The sequence below is a fragment of the Magnolia sinica genome, chromosome 3, assembly GCF_029962835.1.
Source record: "Magnolia sinica isolate HGM2019 chromosome 3, MsV1, whole genome shotgun sequence".
In the NCBI taxonomy this organism is placed as follows: domain Eukaryota; kingdom Viridiplantae; phylum Streptophyta; class Magnoliopsida; order Magnoliales; family Magnoliaceae; genus Magnolia; species Magnolia sinica.
In genome coordinates, this window is record NC_080575.1 from 53,097,265 (window position 1) to 53,116,881 (window position 19,617).

General features: G+C 37.0%; 1 protein-coding gene across 6 annotated transcripts; it reads left to right on the top strand.

Annotated features, from left to right (window-relative positions):
* The first annotated feature begins 5,547 nt into the window (after window positions 1-5,547).
* Window positions 5,548-16,091, top strand: LOC131239918 (uncharacterized). Of its 6 annotated transcripts, XM_058237850.1 has the most exons (12): window positions 5,548-6,042; window positions 7,529-7,654; window positions 9,325-10,079; window positions 10,595-10,702; window positions 11,502-11,591; window positions 12,913-13,019; window positions 13,494-13,658; window positions 14,110-14,217; window positions 14,319-14,381; window positions 15,165-15,351; window positions 15,586-15,650; window positions 15,741-16,091. In XM_058237850.1, exons 6-12 carry the CDS (start codon window positions 12,921-12,923, stop codon window positions 15,852-15,854), a joined length of 801 nt encoding a protein of 266 aa, XP_058093833.1. In that variant the 5' UTR covers window positions 5,548-6,042; window positions 7,529-7,654; window positions 9,325-10,079; window positions 10,595-10,702; window positions 11,502-11,591; window positions 12,913-12,920; the 3' UTR covers window positions 15,855-16,091. The 6 variants fall into 6 exon arrangements, with proteins under 6 accessions (XP_058093833.1, XP_058093830.1, XP_058093831.1 ...); XM_058237847.1 differs by having other exon boundaries at window positions 9,325-11,423; XM_058237848.1 differs by having other exon boundaries at window positions 9,325-10,702.
* Window positions 16,092-19,617: the final 3,526 nt, after the last annotated feature.

Below are 19,617 nucleotides of genomic sequence, written 5' to 3' on the forward strand. Positions count from 1 at the left end.
TTCTCCTTTCTTCTCGAGACCTTATATTCAATCTGATAGCCTCTACCCCTCTCTCATGAAAATTCAAAGGCCTCAACTTCAACAAGAAGGGGTCATTCATCCTCTTCAAAATTTAAACAATCTTCCCAACATACTTAGGATTGTATAGAGATCAATGAAGAAGTATTGGAGCTCCGCCACCCTTCTGCGAGCGACACAACTATCGTCCCTATAAATCTGCGTCGTCATTGGTCGATTCTTCATAGCGAACCATCCACCTATTAAAGCAGCCTTGTTTCTAAAAGTGCCCTGGTTTGTTAATTAGCGTGTAAGTTGAGTCGTGAGTCAGGGAGCCCCATATGAAGATTGATCAAACTATCGCCTCAACCGGTTGTGCGTTTCAAGCTCATCACAGCTAAATTAGCCTCACATCCCAAATCCCAAAACACCCAGGTAAACAAAAGCCTTAAAAGACCTAGAATAACATAGGATGAAAAAGTCTGAAAACTTAAGTTTTGAATAGGAAAATCGTCTAAGTTTTTCAGATAAGTTCAATGATATCTAGTCTGTGTTAATGTCATTGAACACTCTTGTTTGATGACATCGAATTGAACTTGTTAACATCAAATTAGGCCATTTTATGTCCAGCAACCACAAAGTATTTTGGACAAAATATTCGATAAATCGAACATACATTCGATGATATCAACCATCTATAATCGATGATATCGAAGGTCAGTTGATGATATCAAAAGACTCCGAGCACTATCCAGCAAAGGCTTGAAGAATATTCTAATATTGCTCGAGGAATCGAAAGACAAATCGATAACATCAAAATTCAAATCTCGATCATATCTACATGGTATCGGTGACATCGAATTGGGACAAGTTATGTCTAGTGAGCTTCAGAGGAAAAAACATCTAAAATGTTCGAGGAATCGAAACCCAACTCGATGTCATCGAAATTCAAATCACGACGATATCGATACTGCCTTGATAAGATAAATCTGGATAAAAACTGGTCCAGCAAACTTGAAAAGGAAAATCATATGTAAATGATTGAGGAATCAATATAATCTTAATATTATCGTAATTTAAAAATCGATGATATCGATATGGGATCGATGTCATCGAATTGGGTCAAAAAGTGTCGAGCAAGCTTTCTCAAAATATGCTTGGACAAGATCGATGTATCAAACCCGTTATTGATGTTATCGGAATTCGAATTTGAAGCAAGTTCGATGACATCGATCCTCAGTAAAAAAAGTTCCAGGTATGTGCTTCAGATAAGTTTGTATCATCGAACCTTAATTCGATGGCATCGAAGGTATACATTCGATGACATCAAATGAGGACCGATAAGATCGAACGCAGTCAGACTCTGACATCTTTTTTCATTTGGGACTTTTTGTCTATATGGTTGCTAGAGGGAGAAAAACAGAGAGAGCTTTGAGAGAGTAATTCCATATCACCCACCCTAAGCTCATTGTTCTTATGGAAGTTCATCCTTCAATCCACCCTCATCATTGATATTTAATAGAGTGGATTGAGGAATGAACTTCTTCATTCAAGGATCATCCAGCTACTATCTTAATGGCAAATCATTGATTTGGGATACCTTGAATGCTTAAAGGTTTGAATCACTCCATCTCTAAAATAGGAACACATTTATTAGAGTAAGATTCCAACATAACCTTAACCCAACCTGTCGCCTTTATTGGAACATCATCAAGTGTTGTGGATCAAGAGAGCTGAAGAATCTTCATCATTAAGGAGGAGATCTTCATCAACATACTTAACGGGGCTCATCTACTTATCTGTAAGTCATTAGAGTTCAGAAACCCTATTAATCATTCCTTATGTAAGATTGGGTCACAGGTATATCTCACCCCTTACAAGTCCCCATAGGAGGCCTCCGACAGGAGAATATGTTTTGATGCTATGTATTGATCCTTGCTCTTGTGTAGGGCATAAACTTAGGTCCTTTGTGTAGGTCCTTAGCCTGTGTGGCCTAAACCTAGGTTCCTTGTGTGGATCATTGGCCTGTGTTGCCTAAAACATCGGTTCCTTATGTGGATCCTTGGCCTGTGTGGCCTAAAATAGAGGTTCCTTGTGTGGATCCTTTGCTCTTTGTAAGGCATAAAACTTAGGTTCTTTGTGTTAACCTTTGCTCTTGTGTAGGGCATAAACTTGTGTCTTATGTAGGCACGTTTTAGGTACCTTGTGTAGGTTATAGAGTCAACCTTGTGTAGGTTTTAAAGGTTAGAGGTGAACCTGATTTAAAACCTCCATTAGTGAAATCCGGTACACTCATGGGATGAGTGCATCCGCCGAGAGTGGAGTAGGCACATAGTCGAACCACTATAAATGGCTATGTTTGGGATTGATTCTTGCTTGATCTTTCATTATGTTATTCTTTTACATGCAAGCTTAATAATATGAATGCTTTGATTTAAATCACATCTCACACACATTCACACTTCTCATCCATCTTAGACTATTTGTTGAATCATAATTAATATTGAGTAGTCTTGTGATTGGATCCTCTACTAGGCTTGGAAGCCATTACAGTTAAATTGGGGATATCTTGATAGTTGCATATTAGATCAAGATTAAGGTAATAGGATTTTAAATAAGGCATAAATTTTTATACAGTCCTATTCAAACCCCCCCCCCCCAGGACAACTTGAGTTATTTCCACTTCAACTAAAGTGGTCCTCACCTTAATTTCAATTTCTATAGACAACTAGATCATGAGGGAACCAATGTTCGCAACCCTAAGTGTAGGGTCACGATGTAGTAATAATCTCAGTGAGACCGATATCGAATCCACAATGACTAATCTCATGAGTATTCTGAAAGCAACTAGAAGTAGAACTAAAAGAAGATGTAAATCTAAATCTGAATTAATTGAGAGAGTAATTGTGATTAAAGTGATTAAAACTAACAAATTCAAAGGTGGTAACTAGGGTTTCCAAGGATCCACTTGTAGAGATCAGGTACATCTATGATTGATTCAAGAACACAACTAGAATCAGAGTCCCATCTTATCCAATTGGAAGATACCTCAGTAAAACCAAATCTGCACTTCCTTTGACCTAATTTTCAATGGATGAGAGGTGTGAGAACTGAAAGTGATTCCATCACAAAACCATGCCCAGGAGACAAGGCAAACAATAGGATTTACCAATCCCACAACCAATCATAAGAGAATTGAGAATATTAAGTAGGATTCCATCACCCAACCATGCCCATGGGATGATGGTGAACAACGAGATTTCTTAAATTCAAAATCTTAATACATGAAAAGAACATACTCAAAGCTATCGAAGATCTATTGTAATTTGAGTCACAACAAACCATTAAAACTGAAAGCATTTCTTATAATCAAACTAGAATCAAAGATAGTTCAACTTAAACATGAATCAAAGCAATAGAAAACATCCCATCACACTACAAGCTTCACCTCTTAGCCCTAGCTAAGAGGTTTAGCCAACCATAGACATGATTGAATTAGAATCTCTTAAGAAAAGTATAAAAACATCTAAGGAAAGGGAAGAAAAACTCTTGGCGATGGCTTCTCCATGCTTTTGCTCCACTCTACAAACCCTAGATGATGCCTAGGGACGTCATAGGGACTCCTATTTATAGTTTTGCAGTACCTCCTTTTGCACTAACTTGGAAAAATTTAGAAACTGCCTCAGATTTATGCGGTTTTCAAAAATAGACTTCACTCTACACAATTTCATAGAATGACCCAAAGTTTCAGAATATGCATCTTCAGGACACTTTCAGGAATATGTTTATTTTCAGGACAATTTCTGGATTCTTTTTCTTCACTTCAAATATTTGATTCTCTTCATTCCTCACTTGGTTTTCTTGGATCTTTAGCATGTGAATTCTTCAATCTTGGCCTTCTAAGATCCATCCCTTGCCTTGGTGATTGTTGAGCATCAAATCCATTCTTTTAGCACCCTTTTCAATCCAAGTTCTTAAATTCACCTGGCAACACAAACATGAGTAAAATAGAACATTAAGCATTATCATGTTCATAAAACCAAGATATAAATGGGGGATAATATACAATATTAGACCCTCAACATAATCCCTAACCAGCATTTTGCTAGTCTCGAGTAAAGTATGCTTCAAATGAACTTTAATGTGCAATGTTCAAACCTTTTTCAGAAAACAATCTTTTATGTAATCAAGTATGAATGATAGACTCAATGATGAGAAAGTGAGATTTTGAAAACCTAGAGTTGAATCATATAAGAAATCAATCAAATAAGTTCTTTATCCATTAAGTCAGAGCATAGTTAGCATATCAAGTTTTTCAATGTGCGCACTGAAGATCAACTTACTTTCTATAAGGATACTATCATTACATCATGTTAGCCCTACTCATCAGTTTAAGATTGGTTAAAAACTCGAGTATTGATTCCGAACTTATCCCCTTTTCCTTCTTTTTCAAGTTTTTGATTTTATATCGACGGTCATTTATATTCATTCAGTCTTTTCTCTTTTCTTTTAGAATTTTTTTCATTCTTTTTCAAACTTTTTTTTTCAATCTTTTCACCACACATGACTCTTTTTGTTGATCTCCTATTTTTTAACTAGTTCTTTTTATCTTTTAAGGTGGATAAAATTCTTCAAACTTGATTCTCACCATCTATCAATGATTCACATACTAACAATCAGAATTTCTAGCATTATTCATAGAAAACAAATTGAACGTGCACTACAAAAAAAATAACCAAAGGCTACGGACTATTCTGGTTTTTTGCTACGGCTATAAACCGTAGATCATTTACTACGGCTTAAAACTGTAGCTGAAACTGTCTAAACCATAGTTAAAAGCTAACTCCGCCAGACGTACATACAACCTTAGATACCTCATAAGGGACTCTATGAGGCCCATTAAAATGTGTGTTCTCCATCTAATACGTCTATCCATTTTTTTAAGAGTATTTTAGTGCAAGAACCCAAAAAAGGAAGTAGATCGAAAGCACAAGTGGACCACACGGTAGGAAAGAGTGGAGATTAATCCATTGATCAATTGTGTGGTTCAATAACACCTTCGATTTGCCTAGATGTTGGGTTCATTCCCCATAAAAAATTACAAAATTAATGGATGGAGTGGATATATCGATTGCATCAAGATGGACCCCACAAAGCCCTTGACAAGGACATCCGTCTAAATCCCATCAAATGTGAGCCGTGGAGGGCCCATTATGGATTGTTCAATGGCTATGGTCATATGGGCTTTTAGCTACGGTTAAAAACCATAGGAGAACCGTAGCAAGCAAACAAGCTAAAAACCACACTGCCTTTTTCTTTTCCCCCCTCTCACAAAACATTCATTTCCCTCCACCTCTCATGTCCGTCCCTTTTCACTACAAGAAACAACAACATTGTCGACCCTTTTTTTTCCAATCATCGTCGACGGTTCGTGTGGCCACGGGCGATTTAAAGATTATGGTTACAATAAAAATAAAATAAAATAACCCTCTTTCACTCTCTCTCTACCCGCCCCCATTCTTCCCCCTTCCCCCTCTCGCCACTCCCTTCTCTCTCTCTCTGTCTCTCTCTCTCTCTCTCTCCAGCCCCGATCCTCTCTCTGCTACTCTCCCTCTCCACCCCCAATCCTCTCTCACTACTCCCCATCCTCTCTCTTGGAACATAGGAAAAATCTGAGCAAAAACAATGCGGGGCTTCGGATTGAGAGTTTTAGAAATCGAACCCTAGGGTTTGAAAACAAAACTAAAAAAATCAAGAAAAAAGGCTCACCGAGAGAATCAAGGAGCTAAGTACTGGATTGGAGATGGAGATTTATAAGGTCGAGATGAGATGATATGTGGTCATATACGATCGTATATATGGATTGGGATACGACACTGGGAAGGTTTTTTGAAGATGAACCTCTCTCTCTCTCTATAAGATATATTCAATTTCAAGCAAGAAATTGCATTTTCTTCATCTCTGAAACTCGCACTCTCAAAGCTTCTTGCAAATGATACATGCATCATCAAGCCACATCCAGTTCAGATGGCTGCACCTGCTCAGGTCCAAATAAACCCCTCAACTTCCAATCTTTTTACCATGTTACATTTGCTTATCATTTCATTTCTTTCATTAGTTTTTGCTGCATCGTCTCTCTCTATGACCATCTCTGTCTCTATACTTTTCATTATCTCACCCTCACTTTTTATGCACACACCCCCTTTTCTACTTTTGTTATTCGAATAGTCTATTTTTTTGTAGTTTACTTTTCGTATAAGTAAAACAAAAAGGTGTATGTGCATCGAATAGTGGGTGTGTAAATATCATTTCTCTCCCTTTTGTAGTCTTTGGTGTCACTTAATTTCTTCATATCATGAGAGTGATTGTGTATAGATTATAAACCAGAATGTTGGTGTATAGCCATTTATGGATTGATCCAGACCGTCAATTTGATGGGCCATGGCTGTTAAGTTGAATTGATCCTACAAAGAGATCCATTGGTGTGGATGGTTACGATCATGCGGTTGATTCGATATTTGGATCATGGTTCTTGCTTTTGATGCTTTCTATTGCATGTCATATACATGTCCAAATAGATGGCATATAGGGCTCTTTCTTTAGTTGTTGTCAAAATTAAGTGTGAAATTGAGAAAAGAACAAAAAGAAAAAGAGATATATGGCCCTTAGTAGGCTACTAGTATCACAGCTACTATTATTAGTGGAAGGCCATTAGAGATACATGGCCTTTACTAAGTTGCCTCTTTCATGCTCATTGCTAGCAAAGCACTTGGGCTTCTTTTATAGTCTTATTACAATTTCGATAACAATCATAAGATGTATTGAGATTAATATTAGATTTACTACTTAGATTTACATGTTTAATGGATTTTTCCATGTATGAAATCCTAACTAGGTGGTGAAGTGGATTGCAGAGATATGGACCGCAAAACTTCTTCACAAAATAAATGCTCCTTTTCTCCCCTAATGATGCATTATCTGTAGTTAAAACTTACTTATTTGTGTTTTGAATGTCAGTATGTTGTTCATTCACAAGATGAAGTTAGATCTAAGCCTATTCGACTGGTATGTGGTCTAGGAAAAAAAGCCCTTGTATACTTCTTGCACTTCTTCAGTGTCCTGATAAGAATATTATACCATATAATTTTTCATAATTATTAGTCATTTACCAGTATTTATCATAGGAAATGGTAAACCAAACAGGCCCTTTTTGTAGATTCTTCATTTGAAGGAGACATCAAAGGAACTTGACACCTATTGGCACTAGCAGTAAGAGCTTGAATATTGTTACATTGATAGTTATGTTTTGGTTAGCTTCATTATGGCTTACATTACTGAACATGAAATGCAAATTTATTGACCAGAACCCAGGACTTTTGCCTCCACTTCTTTTTTTTTTTTTTAGTACATTGGCATATATGATATGTTACCTATACAAAGCTTTCGTTGTAGTCCAAAAGATCAGTGATTGAATGGTCCTTAGGTACGCTGATTGATGTAAATTTGGCCCATGTTTTTTAGACAAATGCAGCGCAGCAATTCGAAAACTGTGACTTTTGAGCTATAGGCATGCTTCATGGCGAGACAATAGATGAATGGACGGAAGATCCTGTTAAAATCACTCATGCAGCGGCCCCATGGTGGATTATTCTGTCCGGTAAGATAGATTAAATGTGGAATGTTGATTATAAAGTTTCTATTTTCAGGCCAGTGATGGATTGATGTATGTGCTATATCCTACAAAAATGCCATTTCAATCCTTGGATAGGCAACCCATCCATCTTGAATTTAAACCATTAGTTTCATTCCTCTAAAATATGTATTTCTTTGGATTGTGGCCCAATTGATCAACAAACAGGTTAGGAACATCTGGTGGTAAGTTTGTCATTGCACCTTCCCTTCTTTTTTCAAGAAATTTTACTCAAGGAAGAAGGGTTAGGAACATGGGTCATTAATGTTCATGGGCTTAAGGATGTGGATCTTTTGTTTCTAGGCCATTAGTTTTTCTGTTCTTCTGTTTTCCTTTTCTTTGGCTTCGCTGCTATCTCAGCAACCACCTCCTTTGTTCCCTCTCCTTTTTAATACAATCTCGTTATCTTTGAAAAAAAAAAATGAAGAAGGGTTTCTATGTGTAATGACACTTCACCAATGTGCCGTTGACTCTATATAAAATTCTATCTGTAATATCAAAGCCTAAGCTCTTTATGCATAAACTGAGGAACTTTCACTCTTAAATAATGTTGTACATATAGCCAGGCTGAATAATGTAAGATGAGGACTCATCATCTTCAGCTGAAATGTTGCTTGCAACCTTTTCCAACGCTTATGTCACATGTGTGTAGGACATTCAATCCATGTTTTACGTTATGTATGCTCCATCATGATGATCACCTGGCATGCAAATCAGGTCTATTGCTCATCAGGCGAACACCCTACATGAAAAAAACTCATGATTTAAATAAGAGTTCCCATTTTCTGATTCGATTTACACTTGTGTCCCACTGGATGACTGGATTGGCCTGATTATTGTCCTAGGTGATCATGGTAAAATTACACCATGCTAACTTAACAACTCTTGGATTTTATACATGAAGGATTTCAGACTCAAATCCGATTCCCAAATTTTAAATATATCAAGTTTACAACTGGTGTATATATATGCACTTATTATTTTTCTAAATGATTATAAAAGATCATGTTTCCTTGCCCTAGCAATGTTTTATTGTGCTAGATGTTTTGCTTTGTCTCATCATTAATAATGCTTTTCTTAAACTTTAGGTTCCTCATGAACCATCCTTGCATATGGATGATTTTGTCTGCATCAAAACCTGCATGTAGGCGTGTTCTAAAATCTATTACACAACAAAATGGGTATTACTATTACATGTTTCCTTTTTCATAGGACTTGATATTTTGTCTATTTAAGGGTCTGGATGGTTATTCAGTTCAAACTAAATTGATCTTCATCACAAATAAGATGTGAGAACATTTTGTCATCCTCGGATGTAAATGTAGACAAAAGGTTTTATTCCAGAGTGCCAGTCAACAAAAATATCTATTTCTTTGTTCCTTGATAGGATAGATGAATCTCAACATAGATTTTGACTTCCTAAAACTTGGTGATGCCCTGTTTTGAAAGGTAGCTGAGACTGGATTTTAGTTCTGTTTCTTACTCCCACTGGAGTTGGATGTGTATTGTAATATGTTATACAATATCTTCCAACAGATAGTGATTTTTCTTCTGTTTCCATTTTTTTATGTTCAAGTAAAAGGTAAGCAGATTCCATTTTCGTATGAAACTTCCAATTTCTCCCTTTTTTTCTGCAGGGAACAATCTCTGACATTTCCTTGAAGAAATCAAAACTAACGAGCATTTTGATCTAATTAAATAGATCAGAGAACATACTGTAATTAGAGCGGAACCATATCGCCACTTGTTCACAGAATTTTTCAGGTTGGTCTCGGTTGCCATGTATCTATTCAAACCGGCAGTTAGAATGTGATAGCAGATGTGCCCAAGAACCTGCACAAATTTGATTCTTAATCATGCACAGATCATCAACATAATTGGGAAAGGAAAGAAGGCTGCTATTGTTTAGAACATACATAAGCATAGTCACAGTCAAACTTCGATAGTAAAGAACCCCAGGCCTGATAGGCAAAGAAGTGGCAGATAGCATTGAATTTCTTTTCCTTTGCAAGTACCTTCTTTCAGAACAGATCCACTAATATGTTAGTCTACTAGAATATTAAGGATAAAGATAATGAACCTGCAGCGTTGAAGTTTACCAACCTCTTCTTCATCTCATTCTCTACCAAACTTGTAAGTTTGTTCTTAATGAATCTTGGCTTTAGCCCTCCCAGGGATCTTACATTAATTTATGTGCCAAATAAATGTCCTGTGCTAGTATTTTCCATATCCATGTATCAATTTCACATGTAACTTTTAATGTTTCATGTGTCAGTGGTACCCCTGCAACTCAGTTTAATGGTACTTACTGGTTGCCTTGAATATAGGTCAATGATACAGTTGGAACACTGGCTGGAGGTAGATACCGCAATAATGATGTTGGGCCTGGGAGGTCAGAGCCCAATTGAAATAATTCTAGTTTTCCTGGTGCGGCTTTGGGTCATTTTATTGAAATTTCTCTGTTGTTACCTAATACTTGAAATGGATATTGCCTAATTGCTGCACAGATCTTGGACACATTATAAAATCAGTATCATTCTATTTTGGCCAAGAGGTTTTCTAGCAATACTTTTCCCTTATTTTTCATGCACATTGCTGGCTTCACATTACCTTTATAGAGGGCATTTTAGTCACCCAAAGTGCCTTGTTAAGAGGGATATGGAAACAAGCAGTGGGTGCATCCACAACACCATGTGTGAACCTTGTACTAGTTTCCTTTGGTTGAAGGTGCTAAATCATTAGTTGATCTTTGCTCAAAAGTTGCCTGTCTTCCCTCTTATATGTTATAGGATTTTATTTGCAATGTGTCAATTGCTGAACTGTGGATATTCTTTTCTTAGTTCAGAATATTTATATGTTAATGTTTTTCTTTTCCTTTGTTATTGTATATTAATTCTATTTTTTCAGGCTTTTTGGGACTATTCTGAGAAAAAGTTGCTTGGAAGGCAGAATGCTCTGTAATAAGCGAATGGTCTCCCGATGGATGCTACTTCATGACTGCAACAACAGTATACAGTGATTAACTTTATTTAAGCATTGATGCATTGACTTTAAAACCTTCCCACAATGTATTGTAGAAGTAAGGGCCTCCAAAAGCCCTCATACATTTTTTTTACACACTCACACCAATTCATGGAAGCCTTCAGAACTTAAACAAATCAGTTCAATCAGCTCAAATTAACAGATATTAAAGGATAAAAACATACTTCTATCAAGCTTAAGAAGAAATTCAATCAATTAAAAAATAAAAAATTTGAGCTTAGTGGCTGTATGGATGTGAAAAGGTTTGTTCCTTTGTGGGGCCTGATTTAGTCCTCCTCTTTGGATGATCTCTCATCATCCACCTTTATCTAGCATGTAGAGCCATTTCAGCTTTGTTCTTTTCTTCAATAAAAGTTATGTTGCTATTAGATTGCCATTAAAAAACTTTAAAATGTTGGGTAAAAGTGCAGCTGCTTGTACCCATATATATGTTTTTTGTGCTTTGGTAAGTTGGTCTTGCCCCTATTTGCAAGTCTACAGGTTACATTTTGGATTTTAGTAAGCACAACATTGTCTTAATCTTTCTTCTTTTTGTGGTTTGATGATTTAGATCTTTTGAATATTAATTTATTTATTTTTTCAATTTTCTTTAATTACAGAGATCTTTTTTGGTATAGTTCTTGGATTAGGAGGAAAAACAGAGAAATTGAAAAAAAGAAAAGAAAAGAAAAGAAGATAATGCCTTTGGTACTTGGTAACATTTGTGAAATTCTTTCTCCTTTCAGTTTTTGTTGAGAAACTGATATTTTCAATTTTTTTATTTCCATTGCAGTTTAGGAAGTTTATTTCGGAGTTTTGGAGTTTATCGAGATGATTTGAAGCCATATTCAGATTGAGGAGGATTGGAAAAAGCACAGATTAGGTTTGTTATGGATTGAAAAAAAAATTGACTTTTATTTATTTATTTATATGCTTTCTCACCATTGATATTTTTTAACAGGGAGATTCTTTTTTTATTTATGCTTTATCTTCATTGATATATTTTTTAAGAGGGAGATAACTCAAGAGTGCTAGAAGATGGTATAGCCATCTTTGGGATTTCACATTTAGCAGGATTATGTTTCAATTGGTAACGTCCATGTACTTTCCCCAATGTGGATTAATGATTTCTAGAAGTATGCACAGATTCAATGGTCATTGCCTTCAAATAGACTGTAGAAAATCTTTTTCTTTTTTAGTGTATAACATTGGGGCTACTCCCTTACAGGTTGCCCATGGCATGACCCAAACTAGGGTATATCTTTCATCAGACCCGTTAATCAGTTATATCTCACCATCAAGAAGTGAACATACTTGTTATAAAACTCACAAAGGCCCCACCATGTGAACTTAATCCGATATTTTATCAGGCAGAGTAGATTTACATAGGAAACGTGGTGGGTGCCACCGACTAGCATGTGGATTGAGTCTTAAGTTCTGCCAGAACGAACTAGATCCCGACTGTGCTCTATGAGGCCCACGATTATATATGTGTTTATGAGGCCCATGATTATATATGTGTTTCATCCTAACTGTCTACCTTTTTGATATTGACCCACTCTTGAAACCTTCCTAAGGCCATGTTCATAAAGTCATATAGAGGTCATATAGCTCAACTATTGGGAAAAAGAAGCTCATTATGATGTTTCGGAGTTTATATTATTGGATGCAATAGCAACATCTAAAATCACTCAGTGCTCCTTAGTTTCTTCAAATTACAAAAGTAGCTTGAAGCTCTTCGGAAGCATGAAAGTACCTCTAATCATACTGAGGAAAAGCATACATACCAAATCCCCTTCAACTTGATGTTGGTTGATATGCCTCAATTAAATTGATTTTAATCTTACATATTTCTATTTTCTAGGCGACTTTCTTAGTGGTAGACTAATTTATGCATATGAGATGTGCAATGCCTCTGAGTTAGCTTTGGACTGTGCTTTCCTTCCACTGATATATTCCTCTAAAAAAATAAGAAAAAAAAAGTGTGTCATGATCAAGGGAGGTGATTCAATAATTGGGTATGGAAAGAACCGTTGCTTTTGTAATTGGCCATGAATATTTTTGTCATAGCAAGGTACTGCGGTATTTTTGTTATTGTTCTGTGGTACATTTTGAAGGGCTTTCCTTGATGTGATGCAGTCCCAATTTATTCATTTTTGTAATATGTACAGGCTTGTCAATGTTCATTTTTATAATATGTGTAGGCTTGTCAATGTTCATTTTTGTAAGAGTACAGTCTCTTCTGGACCTTGCTTTGCGGACCACAGCTGCAATAGAAGATCCTTGTCACGAGGTACTGACATGTTGTGTGGTAAGTGACTCCTTTTATCAGCTTGCATTAATATGAGTTGGTGGGAATTGAATGAGTGTTACCTGCAGACACATGCTGCAAATGCTGATTGAAACGATCGATGCAAGCCATTGTGGCTTGTGTTTGACATTAGGTTCATTAATCAAGCAACCCCACTTTGTATGAGTCATAGCTGAAAAGTTTGGGTGGCCCACTCATCACGTACGTCACCCTTGTACCAAGAGACGGGAAGTTAAAATGGTATAACCAAATGTTCACATTCACTGTACATGTTTGTCCACCTGATGAATGGTCTGACATGTCTTTTGGGCTAGGACATGTTCATCATGCGGACAGTACTGAGATGAACGGACCTGGTTAGCACAGACGAATACCGCATTGTTACTTGTGGAGCATTAGTGATTGGTGCTCGCAGATGATTTGCAAGTATGATTTCTCAAACCTAATATTTATTTCCTCCCATTACACACACAGGAAAGATCTTCTTTGCTTAATAGATTGGGGACTCTCAGTGATCTGGAATATGGGATGAAAAATTTACTTTCTACTCCTGAAGTTCAGAAGCCTGTTTCTGATAGTAATGATCAGACAGAGCCAGTAAGTGTCACTGGCCTAGAAACGTTCTCTCTGAGTTACAAGGTATGTCATGTTCTTGCATTCCTTTATCATTTTGAATCATAGTATCCTCTGGGGATATTCTCTAGTAATTAAATTTTGGTACAAGAACAGGTGCAATGGCTGTTGTCCCTTTTGATTTCCAAAAAAGCCTTGACAAAGTATCAGTTGATTTTTCGATTCCTATTTCATTGTAAACACGTCAACCGCCAAATTTGTGGAGCATGGCAAGTCCATCAAGTATGTGTATGTTTCTTTCATGTAGACATGTTTAGGTGGCAAGGAGTGTTACATGCAGCCGTGCATCTGTAAGTGCCAAACACTTATAGATGAATTGTCGGGTCTTGTGCATATGCTACTCTTGCATGTGCAGGCGCTTCTGTTTGTCACTCGCAGAGGGTCATTTGCACTTTGCAAGTACTAATTTCTCTTGGGTGGGTTTTGATTGCTTTCTAAATTACTGATATATTTACAGGGGGTTCGTGCTTTTAACAAATTGGGAACAACCATCTCCCGCTCTTCAGTGCTTTGCCGCAGCATGCTTAAATTTATTAATAGCCTTTTACATTATTTGACATTTGAGGTAAGCTCTATCTTATTTTTAATGGCATATCATTTTATTGTCATTTTTTGGAACCAAAGTTCTTTTGTTCATTGTAATAATTCCTTGTACGCCATTCGTAGGTTCTTGAACCCAATTGGCATGTGATGCACAATAGACTTCTAACTGCAAAGAGCATAGATGAGGTCTTCTCATCATTCTCCTACTTTCCTCTTCTTAAATGTACTTTATTTGCTATATGTAGGGGCTTGTTTGGATGTGACTCCCAGTAATGGTTGGTATGGAGCTTTTGGCTGAAGCTCCCCGCTTTGAGTTGGCATTGGTGCAGAAAATAGAAACTATAAGCTGGATTCCTTCTTCCTAAATTTCTGGTCTGAACCAATAGAGTGAGATAGGAATATCTTAATACATATTTGTGTAGAGTACATCCCATCTGCTGCTGGAAGTGGAACATCCAAACACACCCTAAAAGAATAGACTTTACTCATGGGTGATGCATGGCAGGTTACCCAACACCATGATTTTTTCCTTAAAAAATGTCTGAAAGAGTGCTTACTTCTCTTGCCTTAACTTCTCAAGGTCAAGAATTTGTTCCCTTGTCTAATGGATATGAACAGTGTATCCTACTTCATTACAATTCAATCCTTATTTCTTGAAATGGAAATCAAATTCACTGGGATCATTTGAAATTGTGTGTTCCCTTTCAACAGCAATAGTATTTGTTTTAATTAAAATCCATCTTGTTAACTGAGTGCCTTAAGACTGGGCTGATTAATATTTTGTTGGCTTCAGGGATCTCATTTTCTTCATTCAATTAGCAATTGTATACTAAGCGTCTATTTGCATCAGCTATAAAATAGATGTGGCTGATTTTTATGGATGTCGTCTCATCCCAATTTTGAGGACATGACTTTCCTTTTTTTTCTTTTTTTTTTGGGTCTTTCTTGTCTGATTTTCAATTGATGCAGGATCATGAGAAGGAAGAAGCCCGGGTGGAGGAGGTGACAGGACAGATGGAGGGCAGGGCAGACAAGCCTCTCACTAAGGCTTCTAGACAAGTTGGAAAGAACCTAAGAAAGAACAACACTAAGAAAGCCAATGAAGCAGATACTGTTGTTGAATTTGTAGCATCGGTTAGTCCTACAACTGAAACTGGTAGGCATCATTCTTTTCTGATGAATAAAAATCATCTTTATCAGTAAACCAATGTTTGGACATACACGCCAATCGGCAGCATAGAAATTGAAACCCGATTGGTGTGTTTGAATGTACACGCCAATCGACAGCATAGAAATTGAAACCCGAAATGGGTGGACTGTCATTTTCCATTTTTTTCCCATCTTGAAGATTTCATTCATCTCAATGCATGTTATCTTTTTCTCTCCGTAGGACATGTTTCCGAGGGGGCAAAACCCAAAGGCAGGGGAGCTCCGAAGAAGGCTCCTACTAGAAAGGTGTGCTTGCAAATCCTGAAACTTCTTATTTCCCAAGTATATCCCTATTTTTGTGGACTTCTCATGGCCTTTTTGGTTTGGGTCTTTCAGCAGAAAATGCCGACTACTGTTGATAGTGAAGAGGGAGATGATGAGGTGCTCAAGCTAAAAGAACGATTGGCAACATATAACATTGATTCTCCTTCAGATCAAATAGGTATATGATCATCCATGTGTAATAAGCTTTCGGATCAAAGTGAAGCTGAGAATAGGGTGTTAGTTGATTGCAAATTGATAACCAGTAGATGCACATCCATGGAGTTGTCGCTTGCGATTGTTGAGAAGCTATTTGGCTGCGAGAAGGCATCAGATCTTGTTATTAATGAGAACTTTAAATAGACATAACTATTATGTTGGCATTGTACTTTTGTGAATGGAAATGAATGATTGTGTTTGAATGAATGAATGAATGAATGAATGATTTAGCCATGAAGTATTTATCTATATTAGCTTATATGAGTTATCAGGGTGTACTACAATGGTAAGAGCTGCAATTACTAATTAAATTTTTTATTAACAATAGGAGTTAGCTACGGCTATTAACCGTAGCCCTTTGTTGAAACCCGTAGCTCTTGCTAAATATAGCTTTTTGCTACGGTTCTCATTCTACTTTTAGCTACAGATAAAATCCGTAGCTATATATAATTTAAGCTACGGACAATATTAGCACAGATTTAACTCGTACCTATAGTTTAATTAGCTACGGATATTAATCGTAGCCTTGTATTTGAAAACCGTAGTTGTTGCTAGTTTAAGCCTATTGCTACGGTTCTTGCTCAACTTTTAGATACAGATATAATCCATAGGTGTAAATACTTTAGCGCTACAGAGGCAACGGCTATGGATTTAATCCATATCCATTATTTCTATTGCTACGGACTGTATCCGTAGCCATAGCTTTTAGACCTATGGCTACGACACCAATGGCTACGGTCGTGCTACGGATCTTAACCATAGCCATAGGCTTTTATCTATGGTTTTTATCCATAGCCTTTGCCCTGTTTTCTGGTAGTGGTGTCTTGTGATTTAGATTAACATGATATTCAAGCTTCCTCTTAATTAATTGAGCGCAAGAACTTAGGTGATAAATGACTTAGGTGACTAGACTTCAGTAATTCAAAATTTAATTTCTATCTTATCATCATACTCAAAACAATCTTAAATACACAACTTATCGCTTTCCAAATAGATAAACATTGAAAAATTTTCAAAATTTTTACAAATTTTGCTCAAAATTGAGAAAACACTTATTAGTTTACCTAATCTCCCACTCCCAACCTAAAATCTACATTTTCCTTCATGTAAAAGAAATAAGCATGATTTACAAAAGAGACAATGTAATTGAAGGAGAAGTGATGGAAAGATAGTACCTGATGAAGGAATTTTGAAGCTTTTACCAAAGGATCTCAGCGTGAAGGTGGGTTAACACAAGAGTTAAACCAACAAAAAACAAACTATCCTAAATTAGGGGAAAGCAAACTATCCTATTCTTATGAAAGCGATAAACCTACCTATACCTCCATCAGACTAGGAGATCAATCATGGTACACAAGATCATTCAGAGGTATGGACATGTCCTCTGAATCAAATTTCTCAACAAATGACTTTAATCAATGTCCATTTACTTTGAATTCATTGCCATTATTTAGATTCCGAATATCGACAGCCCCATGAGGATAAACATTGGTAATAGTGAATGGGTCTGTCTAACGAGATCGGAGTTTGCCCGGAAAGAGATGTAACCGAGAATTATACAAAAGGACCTTTTGACCTGGTGTGAATGATTTCTGAAGAATGTGTTGGTCATGAAACACCTTCATCTTGTCCTTGTAAATTCTCGAGTTATGCATCATTCTATATTTCTTCAAGTTCATTTAACTGAAGTTTGCGTAACGAGCCAACATTGTCCAAGTTGAAATTTAGATTTTTAATAGGCCAATATGCTCTATGTTCCAACTCTACAGGTAAGTGGCAAGCCTTCCCATAGACAAGTCTAAAGGGAGATATTCCAATAGGGGTCTTAAATGCATTACGGTAAGCCCATAAAACATCGGTCAACCGAATTGACCAATCCTTTCTAACAGGGTTAACCGTTTTCTCCAAAATGTGTTTGATCTCCCTATTAAAAATCTCAGCTTGCCCACTTGTTTGTGGGTGGTATGGAGTACTCACCTTGTGAGAGATGCCATATTAAGTTCACAAATGGCCTATTACAAAAATGTGAGCCCCCATCACTAATGATGGCTCGAGGCATTCCAAACCGGTAAATGATGTTCTCTTTTAAGAATTTAATGACCGTTTGATGGTCATTGTTCCGGCATGGAATTGCTTCAACCCATTTAGTGACATAGTCTACGGCAAGTGAAATGTATAAATTCCCAAAGGATTAGGGGAATGGTCCCATGAAATCAATGCCCTAATAATCAAATGCTTCATTGATCAAAATGGGGTTTAGAGGCATCATATTTCGATGAGACAATGCTCCCAACTTCTGACAACGCTCACAAGCTTTGTAAAACTCATGAGTGTCCTCGAACATGGTGGGCCAATAAAAACCACACTGCATGATTTTGTCTGTGGTTTTTTAGTAAAAAAGTGACCACCACAGGCCTAAGAGTGACAAACGAGATGACACTTTGGTGTTCATTGTCTGGCACACATCTCCTTAAGATTTGGTCTAGGCAATATTTAAACAAATATGGATCAGCCCAGAAGAACTTACGAACCTCGACGAAGAATATTTTTTCTTATCTTGTGTAGTCTAATGTGTTGGCGTGAAACTTGTCGCAAGATAATTAGCAATATCAACAAACCAAGGTGAATTAGAGACTTTAAACAATTGTTCATCAGGAAACATGTCATTTATATGTGTTCTCTCAAGGAAATCAGAGAGATCAAGGCGGAAAAGATGGCCAACCACTACGTTCTCTACTCCCTTTTTATCTTTTATTTCCAAATCAAATTCTTAGAGTAGAGGATTGTCACGCCTCAAACCCGAAAATCGGGCTCACAAAATTCCTGATTGCCGAATCTGGTGCCGACAGCCTCTGTAGTACCCCATTCTCGGCTCCCAACGCTCATACACTAGATTTCGATCCTGGGATCCTACAAGGAGGATTTACCAATGTGCATTTAACTCATAATAAGCATAATCACAAGTTTACCCAAATCACAAAGGCAACATCATCATCACATATCCACTAATATAGACAGTTGAATACAATGCTGAAAGGGAAAATACACATATCAAAAATAAAAGCTCCAAAAGACAGCTGCACACTCCAAGCTCAACGTCGCCGCGACCTAACACCACCAGCACGCATCTATCGTGCATAAGCTTATAGAAAGCTTAGAGGGTAGTGAAAGTGTGTGCGTAAGGTAAGTGCCAAACACACAGATATCAGAGTAAGCAAAAGTATTAACAAGTTCATGAATATCATCAGCCTTATCCAGGCTATGTGATGCAAAAATATAATAAGCCAATATTATATACTGAGAATACAATACAATATACAAATCTTGACGAGACCACGAACACCAACAACCTTAATTAGTTATGCAATACAGAAGCACAATAAACCAAATACCATGTGTTGGGAATGTAATGCAATATGCGATGCTAATGAAATGACCAAGCTGGAGTGTGAAGTTGGGATGATAGTACGTAGTATCACAAGCTACGGGGTCCATCACAAAGGACTTCTATCCAAACCAGTCCCATACCTAAATGTGGATAGATAGGCTCAATGTCGTAAACTCTTGACCTCAGGTTAGTCGCATGCCCCAACCGAAATCCTGGCCATTAAGATGGTACACATATCAATTAGTTGTGCATTACCAGCCTGAGTCGATAATGAATGAATGAATGAGTAAAATGCTGAGTATGCAACCCTCGCTCAATAAGTCTACATATCAGTACTGTACATCT